The sequence below is a fragment of the Pelodiscus sinensis genome, chromosome 9, assembly GCF_052426305.1.
Source record: "Pelodiscus sinensis isolate ZL-2025 chromosome 9, ASM5242630v1, whole genome shotgun sequence".
In the NCBI taxonomy this organism is placed as follows: Eukaryota; Metazoa; Chordata; order Testudines; family Trionychidae; genus Pelodiscus; species Pelodiscus sinensis.
This window is the reverse complement of record NC_143060.1, coordinates 62,275,930-62,301,926: the sequence shown is the minus strand read 5'-3', so window position 1 is coordinate 62,301,926 and position 25,997 is coordinate 62,275,930. Positions and strand designations below refer to the sequence as shown.

Genomic DNA, 25,997 nt, shown 5'->3' with positions numbered 1-25,997 from the left:
TTTTAGACATTTCAGTAGTTAACAGCAAAGAAAAGTTTGAATGTATTTGTTAACAAACGTGGTCTCCCTAACAGACCAGTTTCTCCTCTGTTTGAAGCCTTCAGTGAAGTGGTATGGCTGGATTTATGACAGCATAGTCATTTTCTTGGCAACTAAAGATCACTTGTAGGATCAACATAATAAGAAATGGGCTGTGAGTGGGACAGCTGTTACTCCAATAACATCTTCAAAATTCCAGACTTGGTACTTTAACTTCCTCCTGGACCAATGAGCCCCTCTGGCTAACTCCGTATCATAGGGAATATGCTCTGAAGAGGTTCACATCTGGCCTTCCTTGTGTGCAGAGGTGACTTGCCCTGCACACAAGCATAGTTATGGTTGAGGGGAACAAAAAACTGCAAAAGAGTGGTGACGGATTGTATTTTATGGCCCCACCTAAGGTCAGCAAGAGAAATGTCTGTTTGTATACAGGTGTTTTCAAGAAAGTACTTTTATCTAACAATTAATGACATTGTGATAACTGATATATTGTGTCTTCCCCAGATATTCCTCTGTTGCCTCATGTTCAAAAATACTTGAACTCAGTTCAATACATAGAAGAGCTACAAAAGTTTGTTGAAGATGACAATTACAAGTAAGTATGAAATTTTACAACTGACACTCTAAGGCTTCTTTCCTTTTTTAAAAAAGTGAGTTTTACGTTACAAACCTTGCATACAATAATGAGCAGGCAAGATAGCTTACTTTCACTTAGGTAAATAAATCCACACTCTTAATTCCGTAAGTCTATTTTTTTTATGTAAGGTAAATGAGAAGAAACTGCAGTTAGAAAATAAGCAACTGTAGTTGTGATTTAAATTTTTGCTTTAACCATGTTATTTTCTGTTACTGTGTGAGGGATGGATATTAAGAAAATTAAACATTATAGTTGGTTTAAAAAAAATCAAGGATAGTATCTTTGCTCTCCCATAAAACTGCAAAATATTTTCAAAGGTAGAAAGCGAACTGAACAAAATTGAAATGGTTTTTTGTTACTCTATTTTAGTAATTGTAGGTGTTCTAACAATAGAAAATTAAAATTGTAGAGTGGAATTAAAATTGTGTTGTGTATAAAGATACACAAAGTAACGAATGGTAAAGAGAAGGTAAATTTGACATTCCTATCTACACTTTCTCACGTAAAAAGTAAGGGGTATATAATAGACTGGAAAGCAATATATTTACATTTGATAAAAGAAAATTGTAATACAACACTTAATGTATAGCTCATTTGCCATAAGATATAATTGATTCTGATACTTTAGCAGAGTTCCAAAATGAACTACATGTATCTGAGTAACAAGAACATCCATAGGTTTATGAGAGTTTAAAAATTACAAGGTATATAAATTGTCATGCTTCAGGGCGTAAGCCAATCAGCTAGAAAGAAAATTCCACATAAGGAAGCTATTTTCTAATTGTGTTTTAGAGATTCTTATACTTTCTTGTGAACCATCTGGCATTGACCACAATCAGAGATTAGATGTAGTGAATTGATCCAAAGTAGCAATTCTTACATTCATTTTATGGACTAGGGAAGTCAGTGGAGCTGAGTAATGTGGTTTAACCAAATGAGGAACATACACCTTTTGTGTATTGAGAAAATTGTGGAGATGATGATCTTAAATCTCTCGAAGGTAAAAGAAGATGGCCATAGTTTGAGGCAACCACCTGAAACTTAAATCTTGTAACACTAGCTTTCTCTTCAAAGCATTACTACCCCTTTCTCTGACAGGCGAGGAATCAGAATGGTAACTATATATACAGTTAAAATAGTTTAAGTAACTTTTCTTCAAGACTTATTTTTAAATAACTATTTCCTTTGTCATGAAGCTGTATTGAACTGGTAATTTTAAAAGTTTAACAATATTGTACACATTTATTCCGATGGCTAACAAATCTTTTGCTTTCTGTTTTCTAAAAAGTTCTTCCTAAATTCAAGTTAATTTAAAAATTAATTCACCAAAATGTTTAGCAAGCACCAGAACTAATCTGAAAAAAGCAGTTTGCAGCTTTCTTATGGTATTGAAGATAGCATGGGAAAAATAAAGAGCTGGAATTATTAACTTAATCAACATGATTATATATTGTACCAAAAAATCTGCGGAAGGATATTTCATTTGTTTTTTAAAATAGTAGAGCACATTTCACTGGTAATGTTTACCATTTCACATAACACATGAACAAGAGGTCATCCAGTAAAATTAATAGGTAGCAGTTTAAAGCAAAAAAGTAGAAATACTTTTCCCGGAATGCACAGTTGACCTGTGGGACTTATTGGCAAGGGATGTTGTGAGTACCAAAAGTATATTAGATTAAAAAAGAATTAAATAAGTTTATGCACGATAGGTCCATCAGTGGCTGTTAATCAAGATGGTCAGGGATGCAACTCCATGCTTTGGGTGTGTCTACACCTCTGACTTGCTACACCTTGAGATTGAAAGAGGGAATGGATTACTTGATAAATTCAGTTGCTGTCTTTTGTTCACTCCCTCCGAAGCATCTGGCACTGGCCACTGTCAGGGTACTGGGTTAGATGAATAATTGAACTGACCCAGCGTGGTCATTCTTATGTCTTTATAGGTTAAAACTTTTATCATGGTTTCCGAAAAAATTAAAACAGAAATCAACAAATGACTTTGTCTACTGTAACTCTTGCACATGCGCTTTTATTGTATTTTCAGATATAGAAAGCAGCACAATAAATATAAACGTGTGTTAAGTAAAAGAAAATATGTGAATTGGTTGTTGTCCCTTTTTGGTTGTGAGTGATATTCATATCTGAAATGCCTAGTACATGTATAGCCTTTCTTACACTTATGGTAGCAAACTTATTTCAGCATAAGACAAAAAGTTAGCTTTCAAAGCCTTACATTAAAATACTTCAGGTTCCTGATCAATTAATACTTCAACTTCTATTCTTTTTTTAATGTAGGCTTTCATTAAAGATAGAGCCAGGAACCAGCACCCCACGTTCTGCTGCTTCCAGAGAAGATTTAGTAGGTAAATGCTTATTAATTATCAAATGCTTATAAATTTGAAATCCATTCTCCACTGCTTTTGAGATGCTGGTAGAAAAAATATTTTCCTAAAAATAAAGTGAGAGAGAAGATTTACAAACTATATTGGTCATAAAATTCTACATTTTATTCTGTATGTAGACTCTGATTGTCATAGGAAACTGAATCAGTTCCTTGGTTTAAATATTACATTTAAGTTCAAATTTAAATATTCCTTGTCTGTTTTGTCACACTAAATAGCTTCATATTTGCTGTTTTCCTTTTAAATTTATTTTCTTTCTTAGAGCAGTGACCTGTCAAAGTGTATATCTTGTTTGAGCTGCAGCATCCAAAATGTACTTTTAAAAAAATTTTATGGTAGGATTTTCAATCCAATAATTTTCAAAAGAACTTATGTTCCAAATTCAGCTGAATGCTTTTGAAAATCCTACTCTTCGACTAAAAGTACAATTATTTCTTTAAAGTAAAAAATTTAATATGTTAAGGAGCAGCTTCTAATATATAATAAAAGAAATGCCATTAAAGAAGATATCTTGTTAATTAGCAAAAGATTCAAGTTGTATAAAGAACTGGTGTAACCACTTATTTTTACAGCAAAATGATTATTAAAATTTAGTTCCAGGGTATGCAGTAACACAAAATGTATAGAATTAGGGCTGGAAGGGACTCTGAGGAAATCATCTAATTCAGCCTTCTGCTTTGAAACAGTATGGTTTCAGTGCTTTGACAGGTGTTTAAAAATCTCCCATGACAGGGATTTCACAAACTCCTTTGGTAGCCTGTTCCAGAGCTTAGCTGTTTTTATACAGGAGAAGCTCAGTAGTTACAAACACTTCTGGAATGGAGGTATTTTGTAACTAAACAAAATCTTATGATTTACAACCGAACGTTGACCTAATGCAGGTTTGAAACTTGACAATGCAGAAGAAAAATGCTGCTTTCCCTGAATTTTTAGCACAGTATTGCACCACATTTGGTCTTTGCTGCTGCCTGACTGCATACTTCAGGTTCCAAATTAGATGTGCAATTGACTAGTCTGTTCATAACTCAAGGTTCCCCTGTAATTAAAAAGATTTTCATGCTACTTAATCTAAATCTTCAGATTAAACCCATTATGTCTTGTCCTATGTTTAGTGGATATGGAAAACAATTTATCACAATCATCTTTGTAACAGCCCTTAATATATTTGAAGTCTTTCCTTCTTTTTCTTTTCTCAAGACTCTACATGCCATTTTTAAGTGCCTTTCTTCATAGGTCAGATTTTCTAAATCCTGTATCATTTTGGTTGCTGTCCTGTGGACTTTCTAGCTAGTCCATGCTAGATAGTCTTTCCTAAAATGTGGTACCCAAAACTGAACATTACTCCAGCTGAGGCCTCACCAGTGCCAAGGAGAGTGGGGCAATTACGTTTCATGTCTTACATACACATTCCTGTTAACACATGTCTGAACAGTATTAGCCTTTTTTCTAGCTGAACCACATGGTTGCCTCATATTCAGTTTATGATCCACTCTAACTCCCAGATCCTTTTCAGCAATACTAATGCCTGACCAAATATTGCCCATTTTATATGTACGCGTCAGTTTTTCTTCATTGCACTTTATTGAATATTATCATGTTGATTTCTGACCAATTCTCTAATTTAAGTCACTTGCAACCCCTCCTAGATGTCATCTGGATTTTTTTTAAAGGATACTCTTCACTTCAGCTAAATAATTAATAAAAATATTGAATGGTACTGGGTATGGATGTTAACTATTGATTATTTTACTTGTCGAGTAGTTGATGGAATTTCCATCGACTACTTGACTAGTCGATAGGCATTTCTGCATTCCTCCTTTGAAATGTACAAGAGCCCCTGCTGCAAAACTCCTGCTGATTCTGGGCTGCACATGGCGTGCCAGCTTTGAAGTGTACAAGAGTCCCCAGTGGGGGCTCTTGTGCATTTCAAAGTGGCAGTGCAGCATGAGTTTGTGATCGATTTGAAATACCACGCAGAGCTGGGGACTCCGCAGATGACTGGGGTTCCATGCAGCATTTCCTCAGAACCGGGGGTCATCTGGGGACTCCCCAGCTGATCCTGGGTTCCGCAGAAATGAGGGCTCCATTTGCAGCAATGCCGCGCAGCTGATCCCAGGATAGAGGTAGGTTGGTGGACGGGGAATCGACTAGTCGACTGCCCGTCCGATAAGCATTTGCTTATCAGATAATCGACTAGGGCTATGTCTACACAAACGGCTGTTTCTTCCAAAAAAAAAAAACCCTTCACTTACGTCCACATTGAAATCGTGTTCTTTTGAAAAAAAATCGAAAGAACAGAGCGGATTTTCTGACATTGGTAAACCCTTTTCTATGAGGAAGAAGCCTTTTTCCGAAAGAGCTCTTTCGAAAAAAGGCGTGTGTGGACGGGGAAGAGAGAGTTCTTTCGAAAGAAGAGGAAAAAGCAAAGGTGCCCTGGTGGCCACTCCGTCCATAGCAATCACAGTTTAAATGTGCGAGAGCATCCATTCAGTGTGTACGCTATCTTTCAAAAAAGCAGATTGCTTTTTCGATGTGCTTTGGCAGTATGGATGCTCTCTTTCAGAAGAAGTTTTTCTGGAAGATCTCTTCCAGAAAAGCTTCTTTCGAAAGAAGCCTGTAGTCTAGACGTAGAGTAGTCAACTAGTCCTTAACATCCCTGGTATTGGGTACTAACGGCTGACTCTTGCCAAACTCCGCTGGAGTCAGCCTCCAAGTTTGGTAGCAATCATTGATAACTGTCTGATTAGTCTTTTAGCCAGCTTTGGAACTACCTTGTAGTAATTTCAGTCACACCACATTATCTTAATTTCTTTATGAGACTGTCACATGAGACTTTTCAAAAGCCTTACTAAAATCAAGATGACATGTCACCATCGTTCCTGATATCCATTAGGCCAATAACTCTGTCAAAGAAGGAAATCAGGTTGGCTTGGCATGATTTATTCTTAATAAATCAAGGCTGGCTATTACTTAACATCTTATTATCTAGGTGCTTACAAACTGATTATTTAAAAAATGTTTGCAGTATCTTTTCAGGTATCAGCATTAAGATAACTGGTGTATAATCCCCCTGGGTCCTCTGCATTCCCCTTTTTAAATACAGTTGCTGTGTTTGCTCCTTTCTGTCCTCGGGGGCATCATGCATCCTCCATGATTTCTTCAAAATAATTACTACAGTATGTGTCTTTAAGTTACAAGATACTTTTAAAAAATTGTATTTGGTTAATTCTAGAATTGTAGGACAAGAACAGGTCTTGAGGGGTCATCTAGTCCAGTTACTTATGCTAACAGCAGGCCTAAATATCATTTAGAGCAGGGGCAGGCAGATGTTTTGGCCTGGGGGCCACCTTGGATAGGGAAATTTTATGGAGGGCCGCGTAGGGAAGGTTTAGGAAGGCTGTGCCTCCCCAGTCAGTGAAGGATGACCTTAGGTCATGCCCAAAACCCACTTCCTATTCAACACACCCATTCCCTGACACCCACCAAACGTTCTCTGCTCCATGTCCAACTCGACGCTTCTTCTTCACCTTCTGACTCTCCTGACTGCCCTTCTGAGATCTTCCCCCTATATGCCACCCAGAGTACTGGGACTGGCAGGGCTGCAATTATGCTGCAGAGCCAGAACTGTAGCCTCAACACCTGGAGCATCAGGGCTGGCTGCGCAGCGATCACACTACCCAGGTACTGAGGCTGGAGTGAAGGAAGGGGGACCAAAAAAGGGCCAAGGGCTAGCCACACCTGTTTGCCATGCTACCTGGGAGTTGGTCTAGTTCCTTCTGGCAAGGCTGTCCCAACTCCACTCCCTAGTGGGAGCTCTGGCCAGACTGATGGGTTCGAGAGGCTGGATGTGGCCCATGGGCTGTTGTCCTCCCCTCCGCCCCGGATATAGGCCATCCTTGACATTTATTTGTCTAAGCTGCTCTTTAAAGAGATTCTACAGCCCCTCCAAGCAATTTATTTCAGTACTTTAAGAAGTTTTCTAAATTTGTTGCTTCTTGTCCTATCATCAGAGTTTAAGGAAAACAATTTTTTTCCCCTCCTCCTTGTAACAACCTTTTATGTACTTAAGCTGTTATGATCTCCCCTGCTCCCCTGTCTTCTCTTCTGCAGACTAAACAAACCCATTTTTTATCTTTCTTCTTAGTTATGTTTTCTAGACTTTTAATTATTTTTGTTCCTTCAGTTGTTTGTCTACATCTTTCCTTAAATGTGGTTTCCAGAACTGGACACAGTACTTAAGATGAGGCCATATCAGTGTGAAAGGATTACTTCTCTTGTGCTGCCTACAACACACTACATCCTGGAATGAACTTTTGGGTTGTGATTTTGTTTTGTCGTTTGTTGTCTTGCAACAGTATTACACTGTTTACTGATATTTAGCTTGTGATCAACTATAACTACGGCCCTACCAAATGCACAGACTATTTTGGTCAATTTCATAGTTACAGGATTTTAAAAATAAATGTCATTATTTCAGATATTTAAATCTGAAATTTTACAGTGTTGTAACTGAGTTCTGAGCCAACTCTGAAAGCAGCAGCACAGAAGTAAGCATTTTATGGTATGGGATTGTCATCTGGACTTCTGTGCTGCAGCTGGTGAGGTGCTTCTTTCAGAGCTGTGTGCCTGGCCAGCAGCTACTGTTCTCCAGCCACCCAGATCTGAAGAAGAATTATTGTGACATATCCCCCCCCACCATTACTGTCCCCACACACAATAACCTTGGCTATGTCTGGACTAAATCCCTCTTTCGAAAGAGGAATGTAAATTAGGGAGATTGAAAGTGCAAATGAAGCACGGATTTAAATATCCCATGCTTCATTTGCATATTTGCGTCCAATCGTTTCAAAAAAGGGTATTTTGAAAATGAAACCACAGCCCAGACGTGGTTCTTTCAAAATACCCTTTTTCGAAACCATGTTCGGACATGAATATGCAAATGAAGCACGGGATATTTAAATCCATGCTTCATTTGCACTTTCAATCTGCCTAATTTACATCCCTCTTTCGAAAGAGATGTCGTTTAGACGAGCCCCTTGTTGCTCCCTCAACTCTCTTTTGGGTAGGGACCTTGAATTTGAGGAACACTGGTCTTCCCTGTGAAATCTGGTCTTTTTGTTTACTTTTACCCTATATTATACAGATTTCACAGGGGAGACCAGAATTCAGTCTGTCTCAGTTTTCCCAGCCATGGATTTGGTAGGGCCCTAACTATGACCCCCAGATCCCTTTCTGCAAGAAGTCTATCTCCAATTACCATATCCAGCTCAGTTGGCATGCTCTACCAGATTCCTTAAAGCATGGGTGGGGAACCTTTTGGGGGGCTGCTAACCCACAGAAAAATCAGCTGGGGGCAATTCAAGTGAGAAGCAAAACAAAAACTCCTCACTGACATGGCCCCCAACTGAGAAGGAGAAAGATACTCCGCACATTCCCCTCACACACCAAACCCTAGGGGGGCTCAGGCTAGTAGATTGTGTGGGGCTAGAGCGCCAGCACAGGCTCTCCAATGTTGGGGAGGAGCCTTGAGCCTCAGAGACCAGATCCAGACAAGCCAGGGGCCACATCCAGACCTGTGGCCTTAGCTTCCCCACCTCTGCCTTAAAGACACTATTTTAGTTCGTACAAGCAAAGGAGCAGAATTAATGTGGTGGTTGGAATCTTGAATCTGAATTTCTTGATCTATGTGCAATAAAATAACAAAGTTATTATTTTCTGAAAACCTTACCCATCAAGAAATCAGATTGGGGTCCAATGCTTTCAAAACCAGTAAAGTTCCTATTAAGATAAAGGTGAATGTGCTTCTCCTGTTTTATTTATTACTTTGAAACAACTATCTTAAGAACAAAAGATATGTAAATGTGCAATACAGTATGTCTACACTGCAATTAGAGACCTGGCAGCTGGCTTGTGCCAGCTGACTCAGGCTAACAAGGCTTGAGCTTTGGAGATTGAGTTTAGGAGTTGTGTAGACTTTTAGGCATGGGCTACAGCTCAGACTATAGGACCCCATGAGATGGCAGGGTCCCAGAATTTGGGCTGCAGCTGGAGCCTGAACGTATACTCTGTTAAACAGGTATGGGCCAGCCACCAATTTTTTAACTGCAGTGTAGACATACCCAGTAATTCCTTTCTAGCTAGCCTCTCCGTTCCCTGTGGATTTAACCTAGCTCTACTTGACCTTCGTAATGCTCCAGGTTTTTTAGCATATTTATTAATCAGAATAATTATTATTTTAAAATGGCGTAGACTAATATAATGTATGGTATTTCCCTCTCTGTGACCGACAGAAGGCTCTTTTCTTTCACAGTGATGTTTTAGAAGGACTATATGATGGTGATATCATGTTAATAAGGATGCAAAGGTTAAGACCAAAATAAACCTTTTCCTTATTCGTTTAGGTACTTCCTTTGTATCAGAATGTCAAAAGATACATTACTTGTCTAATGGGAATGTATCATAAAACAGTTTGACTTTTAAAAAGACTCAACAGTTTGACTTTTAAAAAGACTCAAATATTTATATACTTATTGCTTTTTTAACAGTAATTATTGGCTCCTCTTAAACTGAATCTTAATTTTGAACTTTAGCAAGATCCTGCAATATTTTATAATTATTTTCAATAAAATACAATGAACATTCTAAAAATTGTATAAGATTCTTACTGAGATATATAACCCTCTGTATTCTTGGAGGACTGATGAATGGCATTTGAAGTAGTCACATTAGTATTTTTCATTTTCAGGATTTACTATTTTTCCTTTGCTCACAGGTTCTGAAGTGGGAGCATCTCCACAAAGTACACGGAAAAATGCTGCAGCTGAAGGAGCATTGCTACCACCCACTCCCCCATCACCTAGGAACCTGTTACCACATGGGCATAGGAAATGTCACAGCTTGGGATACAAGTCAGCATTTTATTTACTTTTAAGTGTTTGAGCATTTGCATATTGGACTGTCTTCTGACTACAAAAGTTTTTAATTAGCAATCTTCCTACGTAAAGACCACAAAACACAACTAATTTGCTGAAAGGAATTTGCGCAAGAAACATGGCTTCTCCATTCATTAATCAGTTTTTTTTAAAACTTGCATTTTCATATCTTGCTGCTTGCCTCTGAAAAGTTTACTTCTTTATCGCTAACCTTCATTGTTTTCCGAGTCAGGCTTACTCATAGAAGATGATCTTCCACACTTAGAGAACTTGACCTGTATTTCCTTATTGCACACACAATATAAAACAGCTTTTTAAGTAAAAATAAAAAAGATATGATATTTATGTAGTTAAGAGCTTTCATGGCTTTCATCTTTTCTGCATCTGGGTTTTCTTTTGGAATTTGCAAGAACAGATCCCATAAAATTCCAAATTTGTGGAGTACAATATGATTGGTCAGAACCAGAGCACCTATCTGCATATGAAGCTAAAATAATTCTCTCTCACAAGGTTGCTTGTATAGTATGGTACTTCAAACAGTAGATTATTAAGCTTAAGCAGGTAATATCAGTTACTTTTTAACCCATTATCACTCCAATATTCTCTCCTTTCCTTTATGCCTTCCATAAATTACACCTGAAAAGAATTGAGGCCAAAACAAAGTGCATCCAGATTTTATTCTTCTTCTTCTTCGAGGAGTGTCCCTAAGGGTGCTCCATCTTAGGAGTTTGAGAGCCACTGTGCCTCTAGACGGAGAATTCTGATAGTAGTGCTGTTGGCAGGCTGCACGCATGGAGCAGCCGGCACATGCTATTTGGAGCAGCTACTCTGCATGCACAGCCAACTACCCCTTCAGTTGTTCTCTCTGCCACTGCTGTCTTCAGTCACTTTCAACAACCTGTTAGATTTATAATTAGTTGTAGAAATTAGATAGTTACTTGTTAGTTTATAATTACAAATAATTGTTAGTGTTTTTCACACCAAAAAAGGGTCTTTGCTCTTCCCATGTCTGCAGTAGTTTTTGGATATGCCTGGATCCCCAGGTTTTAAAAAGTCTGTCTTGCAGACTTTCAATTCCAGTATCTGAGGGACACTCACAGTGTGTCTGGTGCTTGGGTCAGCTGCACTCAACTAGTGAGTGCACATTTTAAAAAGCTCACAGCAAGAGCAAGGAAGGCTAACGAGCTTGAACTTAAACTCCTGCTCCTGTAGTCACTCAGTGCAGCCTCTGATCCAGAGCATACAACACCACCAAGACATCTGTCGCCAATGGCAGTGTCAGAGAAGGCAGCTCCCTCAGGGTTGAGCTCCACGGACTCTACTTCAGCACAGTCGTCAAAGAAGTGTTCCCATTCTTCATCCTGGGGTGATTTCCTCATGAAAAAGCACTCTGTCAAAGAATGCGGCACCTGTGTCACCGGACCGTGAGGCACCGGGCACATCTAGCATGGAGACCTACTGAGGAGCGAAAAACCCGGCATGGGTCAGCTCTAAGGCACCTTCCAAGGCAAAGCCTAAGTAGGCACCGTTGACACCAACACAGACCTCCTTGGCACCAGCAAAACTGTTTTCCACCTTGGCACCAAGCGCCTCCATGCTGCCACTTACTACATTGTCAAAATATACCGAGCACTCGGCACCGCTGGTGGAACAGACCATACCAGTCTGGCACTGGTGCCAGCACTGACTCCCTTGGTACCCTTGTCATTTACTACAAATGAGGACATCTTAGTTACCTCAGTGCCTAGAACACCGCTGTTAGGCAGCGATGGCACTCCAACTACCTCTCGCTTCAGCTTGTCAGCCACACTAGCAATATCAATACCCCACTTCCTTGGGCCTTCACACTCCTCGCCACTTTTCACCAAGACCAACACAACAACCACCGTAGTGGCTACCCCCACTGATGCCAGTGCCAACCAATTGGCCATACTGGGACCCATGCTGCTTTATTAGCCAAGTACACACACAGTGTGATCAAACAAATGTCATCATTTATTGAACACTTGCTGGACAGCAAATGAGAACAGTACAAGGCAAATGTTAGTGATTGTGTACTTATCTCTCACACGGCACTCCAGGCTCCGCTAGATTCAGCGGATACAGTGGCACTCTCCATCTTCACCGCAATATTTACTGCTAGTACTGCCACTATTTTCTTATTTTGGGGGTTCTCCAGGGAAATCCAGGCTATGGTAGAAGATTTGCCATTTGAGTGTTTAAAACTCTTCACCAAATACACCAACGCTTTTCTTCACACCTTGAAGGACTCCTGGTATACCTTCAAAATCCTGATGATACACATACTTGTAACCAAGAAAAGACGGGAGAGATTTTTTTACTCAGATACAAAACTGCCCCTTTCACACAGTCCCAAAGACATTACAGCAACAAGCACAGACAATGTCAGACCAGAGGTAGGCAACCTGTAGACAAGTCATCAACTTTGAAACTCTCAACATCTAGACAAACCTTTTGAAGGGTTGGTTGAGGGCCAGAGAGCCCCAAACGCTCCAAGACAGCATCTGATCATCTCTACCCCATTTGGGAACTGCCTAAAATCCTTATATCTAGTACGATCACCATGGACAGATGAGTGCTAAAAATTGTGCGAACCAGTCTTTGCCTGCTTTTTTCATCTACTCCCCTTTCCACCCTGCTCTTCCATCCCTCTTCAGGGACCCATCTTTATGACACAAGCGGTCATTATCACCAGAACCCTCTTCAACAAGTTTGGCTTGCAGCTAAATCTGCAAAAGTGCACAATAACAGCAAACATAATGGTTGGGAATTCATCAGTACTCAGGTAGGTTGTATGTCTGCCTCAAGATCACTCCCTCATCAGAGGTTTCTAATGCTCGCAGATCTTGTAGCAGCATCACAGGACAGGCCACAGGTCATGGCAAAACTCTGTGTACAACTCCTACGCCACATGGCAACAGCTATATCTGGTCCAACTCGCTCGACTACACATGAGGCCATTACAGACATGGTTACGAACAGTATACAGACCACACTATCACCGCATCAACTAGCAGTTGTCTATACCAGCCAGAATACAGCAGTCACTATCTTAGTCAATATAGACAAATCAATGCAATGTCTGTAATGATATCCCTTTCCACCCCAAACCACTGTCTGGAATGATCACTACAGAAGCTTCCCTCCTCTGCTGGGGCACCCATATTAACCACAATACCGTTCAAGAACAATGGTCTCCGGAGGAATCTAGGCTTTATAAATATGTATCTCCTGGAACTCAGAGCGGTGCACAATGCAATTCAACGCTTTCTACCCTTGATTCAGAATAGAACGGTACAAATTTCTACAGTACTGTACAATGTAGTACATAAACAGTCAGGGCAAGGCCCGCTAGTACCCACTAGGCTCAGAAGCAGTTCAGCTACTGAAGTGGTGCATTCCTCACATCATTCATCTGAGAGCCACTTACTTGCCAGGCAAGGAAGATGTTGTGGAAGAAAACATTGTCTTCACTCTGAGTTTGTAAGCAACAAGTAGCCAGAGGCAGTTTTATTACGAGCTGCAGCAAGGGAAAAACTGGTTCGGACAGGGGGGGAGTTCCTCCCCTCACCGAGGCAGATCTTCGAATACAAGCAATTATGAAGCAGTTTATATACTGTCTATTAAATATAATAACAATAACAATTAGTCTCCTTCCCATTACAAACACCAATGGCTAACAGTTATTTAGTTCCACCCTGATGCTCCTTATCTCAAGGTCCTTACCAGAGTCAGCATTCTATCCTTATCTCTGTATGGAGGCGAAGGCAGCGTCTAATTACAGATCTCGCGTTGTCAGGCCACAGACTTAGCCTGACTCTTGCTCTCTTGTTAACAAGACCAAGATGGCTGCACACAAATTCCTTTATTCTTTTTTCCTGCCTCCACAATGTCATGGCAGACAAGGTTAGCAGACATTTTGCTTTAAATCACAAGTCGGAACTCCATCCCAAAATGCTAGTCCTGATATTCAAATGCTGGAAATACCAGACAATAGATTTATTTGCAACCAGCACCAGTACCAAATGCTCACGTTATAGGCATCGGCCCCCAGTCTTTAGGGAGTTCCTTTACAATAAAGTGGGATGCGTCCCTCGTGTACGCTTTTCCACCACTGCCACTTCTCCATCGCATACTCAGCATAAAACAGGACAGAACCACAGTCTTTCTAGTAGCACCTGGTTGGCCCAGACATACTTGGTACCCTTAACTCCTCCAAATGACGACAGTGACCCCGTGGTGCTTTCCATTCCTCACCTTCTCATGCAGAACAAGTGTCAGCTATGTCCACCCGAGCCTAGAGACTCTGCAACTCTAGGTGTGGCTCCTTGCTGGCTGACATTGCTTGAAACGTTTTGTTCTGCATCTGTCCAGGAGATCCTCCTGAATTGCCGCACACCATCTACTAGAAAATCATATTTGCAGAAATGGCTGATTTTCCAGAAGGTGTGATGATCGCCATGTCAGCCCCACTTCCCTATATCCTTGAGTACCTTTTATTTCTCAAAGCCACAGGTATCATCCTTAGTTCTCTAAAAGTAAATTTAGCTGCAATCACAGTATTACGTCTTCCATTAGAAGAGCACTCTGTTTTTGGTCATCCCAGCATCAAGCAATTTATGAAGAGAATTCAAAATTTATACCCCCCCCCCCCTAAAAACTCCAAATCCAGCCTGGAACCTTAACTTAGTACTAAGAGCATTAACAGACAGACCATTTGAACCCCTGGCTTACCTGTTCATTATTACACCTATCCATGAAAGTGGCCACCTTAGTAATCATTACTTTAGCAAGAAGGGTAGGTGAGCTTAGAGCCCTTATGGCATACCGCCTCCTCTTATATAATGTTTTCTAAAGACAAAATTATTCTCTATCCATATCCCAAGTTTCTCCCAAAAGTACCAACCTCCTTCCATTGCAATGAGCAAATATACTTACCTGTGTGTTTTTTTTACAAAATCTCATGCAGACAACAGAGAAACAGCTCTGCACACCTTGGATGTCTGCAGGGCAATTGCCTTTTATTTGGAAAGAAATAAGCCATTCTGCAAGTCTTCAAGACTCTTTGTTTCAATTACAGAAGAGGTCCCAAGGTACAACTATCGCTAAGCAGAGATTATCCAAATGGATCTCTGAATGCATTCAGTTCTCTTATCTCACCTTTAATCAAGACTCTCCAACAGTAATGCAGGCTCACTCCACAAGGGCAATGGCTTCCTCTACAGACTCCCTAAAGAATGTGCCTATAACTGACATTTACAGAGCTGCAACCTGGGCGTCTGCACACACCTTTACCAAGAATTATGCTTTAGAAAAAATACTCAGCCTCTGATACACACTTCAGACACTGTACTTTCTACGGTACAGATTGAGAGTCTGAAGCTCTGTCCTATGAGCACGAATACTGCTTCATAATCGCCTAAGGTGGAACACCCATAGGGACACTCTTTGAAGAAGAGAAGGTTACTCACCTTGTGCAGTAACTGAAGTTCTTCAAGATGGTTGTTCCTGTGGGTGCTCCGCCACCGACCCTTCCTCCTCTCTGCTTTGGAATGTTTCATTTCTGAGGCAGAGAAGAAACTGAAGGGATGGCTTGGCTGCACATGCAGAGTAGCTGCTTCAAATGGTGCATGTTGGCTGCTCCACTTGCGCAGCCTACCAATGACACTGCCATCATTCTCCAACTAGAGGCGCAGCAGCATCCGAACACCTAAAGTAGAGCACCCATAGAGACAACCATCTCGAACTTCAGTTATTGCTCGAGGTGAGTAACCTTGTCTTTTGAACTGTGCTAATTATCTATTATTGTAATTGAATGATTTCTTTCTGTGTACTTGCTCACATGACATTTAACATTTATAATTGTTGTTTAACGGAGTAAAACTTATTATTATTGCAGTGAAACCCTCTCTATTCCAAAAGAATGGAGAGAGAGAGAAAAGTTCCTTTTGTTTTGGACTGCTGTGCTCCTTAATTTTGTCCAACATCTAAATACCATGGTGTAATAAGTCTTGTATAAAAACTAAGACATACAAATACACTTCAGCGGAACTATCAATTTATAGTGGTAGTAAAGCCATTCTCACATGTGTTCTGTCCTAAAAGAACAGTAAAGGAATCACATAGAATTTATTATTATTTACCAAATATTAATATACAGGATGGTACCTACAAGATTTCTATTAATGGCAACTCTAGTCACAAATCTCTCTGCATTGCACTGGAAATTTACTCCAAATAATTGGTTTCAAAATACTTCTGGCTCAGTAGTCTCCAGTAATAATAATGTTTACCTACAGATAAATGATAAACTGCTACTTTCATTTTTTTTTAATATATCTTTTGTGTATTCATAGCAGCTCTTGCTTGCTTCTAAGATTCAGGGCAGTAGTTCTAACAGAGGCTTATAATAAGAAGCTAACTACTATGTGTTCATATACCCCTTATAGCCCAAAGCCTCTGTATAAACTTGTATGAGACAGGATCTATAATTTCCTGTATCCTTCGGCAGTTCTAAAGTCCACATGAACTTAAAACACGTATCTGTGTAGAATGCTATTTTTGGAGAACAAGATTACACTGTTTTTCTGTGTATTTTTTGTTAGTCTGTGGTCAGTCTCTGTAATTAAAACATATTTTGATAATTTTTTAAATAGAAGCATTTCCCACCAAGATACCTATTAGGTTTTGACTTTCTAATGTGGGTTTGTGCCACTTTCTGCTCCACTCTGAACTAGATAGGATCCAACTGCATCATTAGCACTCTAGCCTTTAGGCCTATTTATGTCATTCTTTTAAAGAAGCAGATTCTTCATGAAGCATTGATTTTAAAAAAAATCCCATATTTAAAGTTTAATAAAAATCATAGAGTTTTTATCTGCTCTTTGACTACTCTTAAAAAACACATCAGAAAAAAATCTAGACCAACTTTATATCTCTCATGAAATAAGAATATTTGTATTTCATTTGTTCCAGTTTCATACATAAAATGAATACAGCAGAGTTTAAAAGTGCAACATTCCCCAACGCAGGACCAAGACACCTATTGGACGACAGTGTCATGGAACCTCATGCCCCATCCAGAGGGCAAGCAGAGAGTTCCACCCTTTCTAGTGGAATTTCAATAGGTGAGGCATCTTTTAAAATTTAGCTGTGCTTGTAAAAATGTCTTTTAGTACAGCTGTCTTGAAGGTGTGTACCAGCAGGACTATTATAAAATCAAAATAGCTTTTTAGAACAAAGGTAGGTAGCAATATGAAGGGGAGGGACAGAAGGTGGACTGTGTGTGAAAAGAGGCAGAATAAATAGCATGGCCTAAAACGCTTGACAGATCTTGTTTTTTTTAATTATTGTTGTTAAACCTATTCAATGCAACATACAAAATTAATTGTTTTACCTCTTTCTTTCCAGTTATTTTTCTAGCAAATAATTTGTTCAAATTATGCCAAATTAAAACTTTTGATCATTATTTAAAATGTGACACTGAATGAACAACAAATTTAAATTTAGAAAACAAAGCGGTCTGCTGACTTTGTTAATGAAGAGGGTAGTAGTCTTCAGATGTTTCAGATAAGCACACATTGAGTGTACACTAGCAAGTTATTGATGCAAGTTTCAGGCACAAGAATCAAGTTTGTTAATTATGTGTCTTGAAATTTTATAAAGTATTGCTCATTATTTTGAGTTCCAGATTCTGAAACAGTCTTGGTAGCTAAGGGAGTTTGAGCTGTATCCTTCTATTGAGAGAAATAGATTCTGGCAGGTTATGTGGTGATAGAAAAAGATTAATTACAATAAATACATTCAAAGTAATAGGGGACATTGCTTGTTAAAATTTTCTGCCAATTTTTGTTTCTAAATTTTCCCACACCATTAAGGGCTTGCCTACACTACTGCTGCATTATGTTGCTGTAACTTAGGTTGCTTGGGTATGTAAAAAAGCGACCCATGCAAGAGATGCAAGTTACATCAACCTAAGCGCTGTCCACACTAGCACTGTATCAGACCAACATAGCTTCCATCCCTTGCTGAGGTCAAGTAATTATGCTGACACTATTGTGCTCCCTTTTCACCATATCTTCACGTCTTCACCATATCTGATGCAGCTTTGCCAATGTAACACAGTACTGTAGTCTAATCCGTTGGACTCTTATTTCCTCCTTCTATCATTCAGAAGCCAGGCTACCCTTTAAAGTAACATTTTATGCCCCAATATCTACATTTAACTGACCTTCATTGACTTCATCAGAAGTTGTAGTTGTTGCCTATGAAGTGACTCTCCTGAAATACTTGAATTCCAAATGAGATTTTTTTAAATGAAGTGTGTGTGTGTGTGTGTGTGTGTGTGTGTGTGTGTGTGTGGATAGATGTAGAGTACATACATTAGCTTTCATTTTTGGCACCCTGTCAAGTAGGAAACAATGCCACAGAACTTGTGTGTGAATTGGCCCCATGAACTGCACTGTTGAGGTGTTTGGAGTCCTCCTAAGCCGTGAGCAGCCTGCTTTGGGAAATGAAATCTAGGGCCTAGAACAAGAAGAGAAAACATACAAATGTATGAACATACAAATGAATGACTTTGTTTTCTCCTAAACCTGGATCTCATACTTGGTATTGTATAAAGATACGTGTAAGTTAACTGAGCTTGTGGAAAGGGCATAAACTGAGGAAATAACTGAGGGCTGTGTACACACAAATTTCATTTTTAGTGTGTTACTACAAGTCCAAGACATGCAGCATATCCAATGTGTTGTGTATATGTTTATCTCTTAGGGCAGTATTACAGGCTATGTCTATACAGCTTCCGGCTTCTGCAAAAGCCTCTGCAAATGAGTCATGGATTAGTATATTGTCGTGCTTCATTTGCATAATTAGGAGCCATTTTTGTGCAAAAAGGTGCTGTGTAGACAGCGCCTTTTTACGCAGAAACCTCTTGTGCAAAAACAGACCCTAATTAATTATGCAAATGAAGGGCAGCAATATGCTAATCCTCACTTCATTTGCATAGGCTTTTGCAGAAGCCGAAAGCTTTGTAGACGTAGCCCCATTTCCATCTCATTTTGACAGTAATATTGTTAGCAGTAGATATGTACTACTGGGTCACTTTCTTGGTCTGCTTAATGTTGGTACTATATTCTAAATATTTATTTGTGTTTAGGCAGTTGTGTGTAATTGCTGTTCCAACTAAAAATTCTAAAACCCATTATGATGGACTTGTGATAGGATAGAATTGAATAACTTGGAGCTTGAGAATTTGTAGAGTAGCCTTATTCCATCAGATACTTGCATTGGGACCAGATGCCTGGCTGGGGCATCTGTCCCTCAGCTGCAGCAACTCTCTGCTGGGGACAGAGGAGTGTACCTCTCCCAGCCGATAGATAGGGGACATAAGAAAGAATGATGAAGTTAGTGGCCTGGGGCAGAGAAGTCGGTGAGGATGGGAGTTTGGACCGTTACATCTCCCAGTTGGGCTGCGTTGGGGGGGGGAGAGAGGAGAGAGACTACTTGGATTACAGAACTGGGTTTGACTGCAGCTATCTGTTGAGAAACCTAGCACTCTCTCCCAACCCTAGGCTGGGCTAGAGTTGGGGAGCAAACTGTATGGTGTATGTGGGGAAAATACGGGGGTAGATGGGTGGTTGGGGAGTATGAGCTGTCCTGACTCCCACCTGGGCTGCAGCAAGACTCAGACCCTCACGCTCAGCACAACAGCCCTAGCAGGACCGCAGCTGCTGGTGCAGGGGAAAGATACATGACACTCTCCTGGGCTGGGAGTGGGGAAGCGGGCTGCAAGAGGGGGTGCCAGAATTTCAAGTGGATTATCATGGCATTCTGGGGCATGTGCCTATATGAGAGATGGGGTACTGAGGTAATTCCATTGTCTCATTAATGCATCAGAGGGGGTGTAATCTAAATAAATCTTCTCCTTTCTTGTTGAGTCTAGTGTGAGGACAAGTTGGTGTAATTACAAGATCTAAAATATGCCAGGAAAATATGATGGCGGGGGGGGGGGGGGGGAGAATAATGTAGCACCCTGCTGTTTCCTCTGTTAGACTTACAGAGCAAAAACAAAACAGTGAATCATCTGTTGTTCTAGACCAAAATACTTTTCACCTAGTATCAGCAGGAAAAGATAAGCCTCATTTGCATTAGTTCTTGTGCAAGAAAGCACAATGTAGATGTAGCGCTTAAGTTTTGGAATTTACTTGGGGAGGGGTATTGCAGACCATGAAGGCCTCCCCCCCCCTTTTTTTTGTGTGGGTAATCTGGTATAGTTCTAGTTCCTGAGAGTCAATGGGCATATTCAGCAAGCACTCATTGTGATGCTAAGTATTTTATAGGATGAAGATGTTGTTTGCAAACTCTTTGAAGTATGGGTCTGTCTACAAACTCTGTAGCCATATGTTAATGTGCTCTGAGGCTTCTACTGTTTAAGTTGGTGTCACGCATACAATGTGAGGGTTTCAAACCAGAACTTTTATCTGTTTTTATAGGTCTTTGTTTCACTTGCATATCATGGATCCTTAATATACATTTAAAATACCTATAATCAAACAGCTGATGTTTTACATCCCTTCGTATTTTCAGTGTTGTCAGTTGTGATTGCTGTCTGTTGCTTTACTTTTACTTTTACTGTTCTATGTTTGTATCAAATTAAGAGTACAACCCTGAGTGAAAGCATTTTTCTCTCCTTTCCAGTGTAATAACTGTTTCTAGTTGACTTATAGATTTGTTTAGCATCTTAAAGTTGAGCTTATATGCAGATAATATGCATGCAAAGGCTAGTTTCGTGAACTACAAAAGTCTGTAGATGCTTAATTTTTGTGAGAGCCACTTTAGTGGAGATTCTGAGGATCTAGTGGTGTCTGGGAGTAGGTTGTTAACTTGGGGCTCTAGCACATATTTTTTTATGCTTTTACTTAATGCCCATGTCTTTGATTTATTTATATAGCTGTCTTCATTATGCCCCATTTTTGTGTGTTTACGAGCTTGAGTTGTCAGGATGATAAAATCATGTACTTTTAGGGTAGTGTTAGTTTTCTTTTTATTTGATTTTATATTAAATATACATCTAAAGTATTGCTCCTTGTTAATTACCCCTCATTTTAATATTTTTTTTCTTTTTTCATACCGATGACTAGTTTAAAATAGATATTTACTAAAAGACTTACCTGACATTGCCAGGTAGATCGTGGGGGCAGTGCTGTAGGCTGGGTACAGGGGGTGGGGGAGTAAAGGTTGTGGGGTGAGGAGTGGCTCAGGGCATGGGGGGGGGGGGGTCTGATCCTTTTCTTTCCCTCTGGCTCTCCCCCACCAGCTGCCAGGAGTCTTTTCTCACCCTTTCCTGGCTGCCAGGGGCATTTTCATTCTTCTCTCATCCTCTCCCCCCCCCCCCCCCCCCCGGTGCTGTGGTCAAGGGCCGGGAGCAGAGGAAAGGATTTGGGGCAGACGGACTACTTGCTCAATGTACTGGCAAACAAGATGGCAGAATCCCAGCTGTGCTGGACACTCCCTTGGTAGTCTGACTGCCCCAGTGGACACTCTGCAGGACAGCTCTCCCCTGTGGGCTCGCTGCCCCTCTAGTGACCACTCTCAGTATTGTATTCCTCCGAACAGGCCCTCCCTTTCCATGTTATGGAAAATAGTCACTTTCATGGCACTTCTAGTTGTGCTGGCACAATCAAACCCTGACCTTTCTTTGTTAGGAGAAGATGGTGTTCTTTGATTAGAATAACAAATCTTTTGGATAAGGAAGAAGCAGTAGACATGGTATACCTAGACTTTAGTAAAGCTCTTGATACAGTCTCACATGACCATCTTATTAATTATAGGAAAATACAACCCAGATGTGGCTACTACAAGGTTGGTTAACCAGCTAGTTATGCACCCTTCTCAGAGAATAGTGATTTTAACAGTCGACAGTCATTCTGGAAGGTTATAATAAGTGGGACTGGTTCTGTTCAGTATCTTCATCCGTTATTTAGATAATGGCATAGAGAGTACGATTATTAAGTTTGCAGATGATACCAAGCTGGGAGGGGTTGCAACTGCTTTGAAGGATAGGGTCATAATTCAAAATGATCTGGACAAATTGAAGAAATGGTCTGAGGTAAACAGGATGAAGTTTAATAAGGACAAATGCAAAGTGCTCCAGTTAGGAAGGAACAATCAGTTTCACACATACAGAATGGGAAGCGATTGTCTAGGAAGGAATACTACAGAAAGGAATCTAGGGGTCATAGTGGACCACAAGCTAAATATGAGTCAACAGTGTGACACTGCTGAACAAAAAGCAAACATGATTCTGGCATGCATTAACAGGAATGTTGTGAGCAAGACACGAGAAGTCATTCTACTGCTCCACTCTGCTCTTATTAAGCCTCAGTTGGAGTATTGTGTCCAGTTCTGGGCACCACATTTCAAGAAAGATGTGGAGAAATTGAAGAGGATCCAGGGAAAAATTACTAAAGGTCTAGAAAACATGACCTACAAGGGAGGACTTAAAAAAAAAAAAGGGGGGGGGGTTAGTTTGGAAGAGAAGACTGAGAGTGGACATAATAGCAGCTTTTAAATACATAAAAGATGTCACAAGGAGGGAGAAAAAATATTCTCCTTAACCTCTGATGATAGGATAAGAAGCAATGGTCTTCAATTGCAACAATATAGGATATTTAGGTTGGACACAAGAAAAATTTTCCTGGAATAAGTTGCCTAAGGAGGTTGTGGAATCTCTATCATTGGAGACATTTAAGAGTAAGTTAAACATCTATCAAGGATGATCTAGATGGTTCTTGATCCTTTTGAGAAGGCAGGGGACTGGAGTTGATAACCTTGAGAGGTCCCTTCCAGTTCTAGTATTCTATGGTTCTGAGAGGAAGCTGCATACCAAATTTGGTGGTTTTAGTTCTTACTGTTTCAGAGGAGTTCTTGAACAAATGGACCCCCAGACATACAGATGCACAAATCTCTGAAAAAATATAAATCGATATCTAGGTTTTTTGTTTGTACTGGTAGTGCACATCCACATACCACCTTAATATTGGTGTTGCACATAAGAAAATTCAAACTGCCCAAGGACTGAAAATGTTAGATGACATACTGATTGGGACTGGTGAATTTTTATTAATGATTTTGACAAAACTGTCAAATATATGGATTAAAATGTACAGAAACCAGAATAGGTGTGTTAGGACTTAGCAGTGTAGCTGTCTTATAAATTTAAGTGGAATATGAAATATGATGGACCAAATTCATCGCTGTTGTTAGTCAATGGAGTTACATAAATTATGAATTTGACCCAACTCAAGTCTCTGTAAAATAATGTCCTCAAGTATAAACAGAGTACGCTACAAAATTGAAATACAATTTAAGTAGCCCTCAATTGCTGAAAATATTGTAGTGAAAGAGTCTTATTTTAATAACAGACTTAGGGACACCCTCCCTAACTTCAGCAGAACTGTGCAAGTTTACAGTAAATGAGGATCTGGCCCAACAATTAAATATTATTTAATTGAGCTTGTCCTCCCCCCCTTCTGCATGATGTACAATTAAGGCTGACTTTTTTTTTCCTGAGAAAGGGATCTCTTTCTACTTGTTTTTAGGTGAAACATTCAGGTGCCTTTTAGGCTAGAGATTATCTATGGTGACTGGAGCATTAGAAAAAAAGATGTCATGGGAGTCAAAAAAGGGGAAAAATTTTACTCTGAATTTTTTTAAAAACTATTTGAGCATTGTTTGTGTGATTGGTTTTATTATCACTTAACTTATATGATGAACATTTGGATATAGAAAACCTATGTTAAAGATTTAGTACCATCATCCTTTCAGTCAAGGTCACAGTAAATAATATGAGACTTCTTAGAGGTTATCCATCCAGATCGGTAGACTCCAAACTTGCTGTTCCTGATATTTTGAAGGCTACAAAAAACAAACCCTTTCAGGCCTTGTTTCTGCTTTACAAAGTAGCAAGTATGTACAGAAATCCTCTTTTTATTTAAAGCCTGCATAATTTAAATTCTGACCCCAGTAGTTATTGGCACTAAAGAAAGCTAATGGGATGTGGACTAGTATGTTGCATAGACAAAAGGATTTATTCAGATGAAGAATTTGAAATAGCTAAAATTTCACGAGAAGGATCAATTTGAGATCTTTGGAAAGATCAGCTATTGAGTACATAAAAAAGAAGAATTTAAGATGGTGGTATTTTACAGAAAGTCAAATGCATGAAGTGGGTTTCCTGTTGATAGTCAAATGGTACATTTGGGGTTATTTAAAGAAATGTAGATAGTTATATATAAAGTTTAATAAGTTAAAGTGATTTTCACTTTTGTAGGAGAGCTCCTTTTGATTAGGGTGCAAAGGGGTGCAGCTCTGAGAGAAATGTTTTCTTTGTGCTTTTTTCTTTCTCTGTTTTGGGGATTTTATTTTTCTGGGGGTGGGAGAGTGAGGTTGGTTTTTTGTTGGAGTGTTCTGCTCAAAAGTTTAAAAATCAATATTTGAATGTTGTGTAATGGGGGAATGTTGGGCTTTTTGTGCCCTTATTTTTACTGTTTTAGGATGTGTAAAACTGGTTTAACATTTTTAAATGGTCCATCTTAGATGTGTAAAGAATACAAAGTTTGTCTCTTCCTTTGTGTATTTTTTCAGACCTCTTTGGAGGACTAGCCAACAAATGTAGTAAAAACCTTCTCCAGCCTTGTAAATTAAAGAAATTGTTCATATTTGTTCAGGTATTTGAGGTAAATAGTGTGACTAAAAATCCCTTCCTCTCCATTAGTCAGACTTCACTTCCTTGGTACTTGTGGTGTTATGATCCTACTGGTGGTGGTGGTTGTTGTTGGCCTGCCAATTTCAAAATGGTATCCAACAAGGCAAATAATGTACAAAGATTATTACAGACACATGTAAAGTGTGAATATAAGGGTGTATTTAGTCACCATGACAGCTCAATTTGAAATAATGAATCATAGAACACTAGAACTGGAAGGGACCTCAAGAGGTCATCAAGTCCAGTCCCTTGCCCTCATGGCACGACTCAGTACCATCTAGACCAGAGCTACTCAACATATGGGTCACATGCAGCCCGTTTGTTTGCGGCCCACAGTGGGTTTGGGTTTACATGAGGCTCAAAGCGCAGCCCACGGGTGGGAGCCAAAACAAAAAAGTACTCACTGTAATGGTCTTCTGTTGATATACGTTTTAGTAGTTAAATTCCTGGACAGTCATTGCTCATTAAAAGTGCTGTCATATGGGTGGAAATCAGGTAAATATTGCATTTTATTAATATCAGCAGAACTGACTTAAATGGGGCCTGTGTGTTGTGTAGTCTTGCCTTAATCTTTGTATTCAAGCCCATCAGCGTGAAAGAAGCTATTTGTATATATTTGCATATATATGCAGTCACACTTAAATTGCAGCCCTCGGCATGTGCTGTATCATTGTGGTCCCCAGGACTTCCAAAGTCGAGTAACCCTAATCTAGCCCATCCCTGATAGATGTCTATCTAACCTGCTCTTAAATATCTCCAGAGATGGAGATTCCACAACCTCCTTAGGCAACTTATTCCAGTATTTAACCACCCTGACAGGAAGTTTTTCTTAATGTCCAACCTAAACCTCTCTTGCTGCAGTTTAAGCCCATTGCTTCTTGTCCTATCCTCAGAGGCTAAGAACATTTTTTTCTCCCTTCTCCTTGTGACACCCTTTTAAATACCTGAAAACTGCTGTCATGTCCCCTCTCAGTCTTCTCCAAACTAAACAAGCCCAGTCTTCCTTCGTAGATCATGTTCTCTAGACCTTTAATCATTCTTGTTGCTCTTCTCTGGACCTTCTCCAATTTTTCCACGTCTTTCTTGAAATGTGGTGCCTAGAATGGTGCACAATACTCCAATTGAGGCCTAATCAGCGCAGAGAAGAGTGGAAGAATGACTTCTCGTGTCTTGCTCACAACACTCCTGTTAATGCA

At 39.7% G+C, this 25,997-nt stretch overlaps 1 protein-coding gene across 7 annotated transcripts in view; it reads left to right on the top strand.

Moving 5' to 3' along the window:
- Positions 1-25,997, top strand: part of RALGPS2 (Ral GEF with PH domain and SH3 binding motif 2) — a 214,042-nt gene that overhangs the window by 141,026 nt on the left and 47,019 nt on the right. For 4 of the 7 annotated variants that reach the window (XM_075936864.2, XM_075936863.2, XM_075936861.2 and 1 more), the window contains 4 exons: positions 544-634; positions 2,975-3,042; positions 9,854-9,989; positions 17,010-17,161. In XM_075936864.2, coding sequence (XP_075792979.1) covers positions 544-634; positions 2,975-3,042; positions 9,854-9,989; positions 17,010-17,161 — 447 coding nt within the window. The remainder of the gene's footprint in view (positions 1-543; positions 635-2,974; positions 3,043-9,853; positions 9,990-17,009; positions 17,162-25,997) is intronic. The other 3 variants (XM_075936867.2, XM_075936866.2, XM_075936865.2) reach the window with 2 other exon arrangements.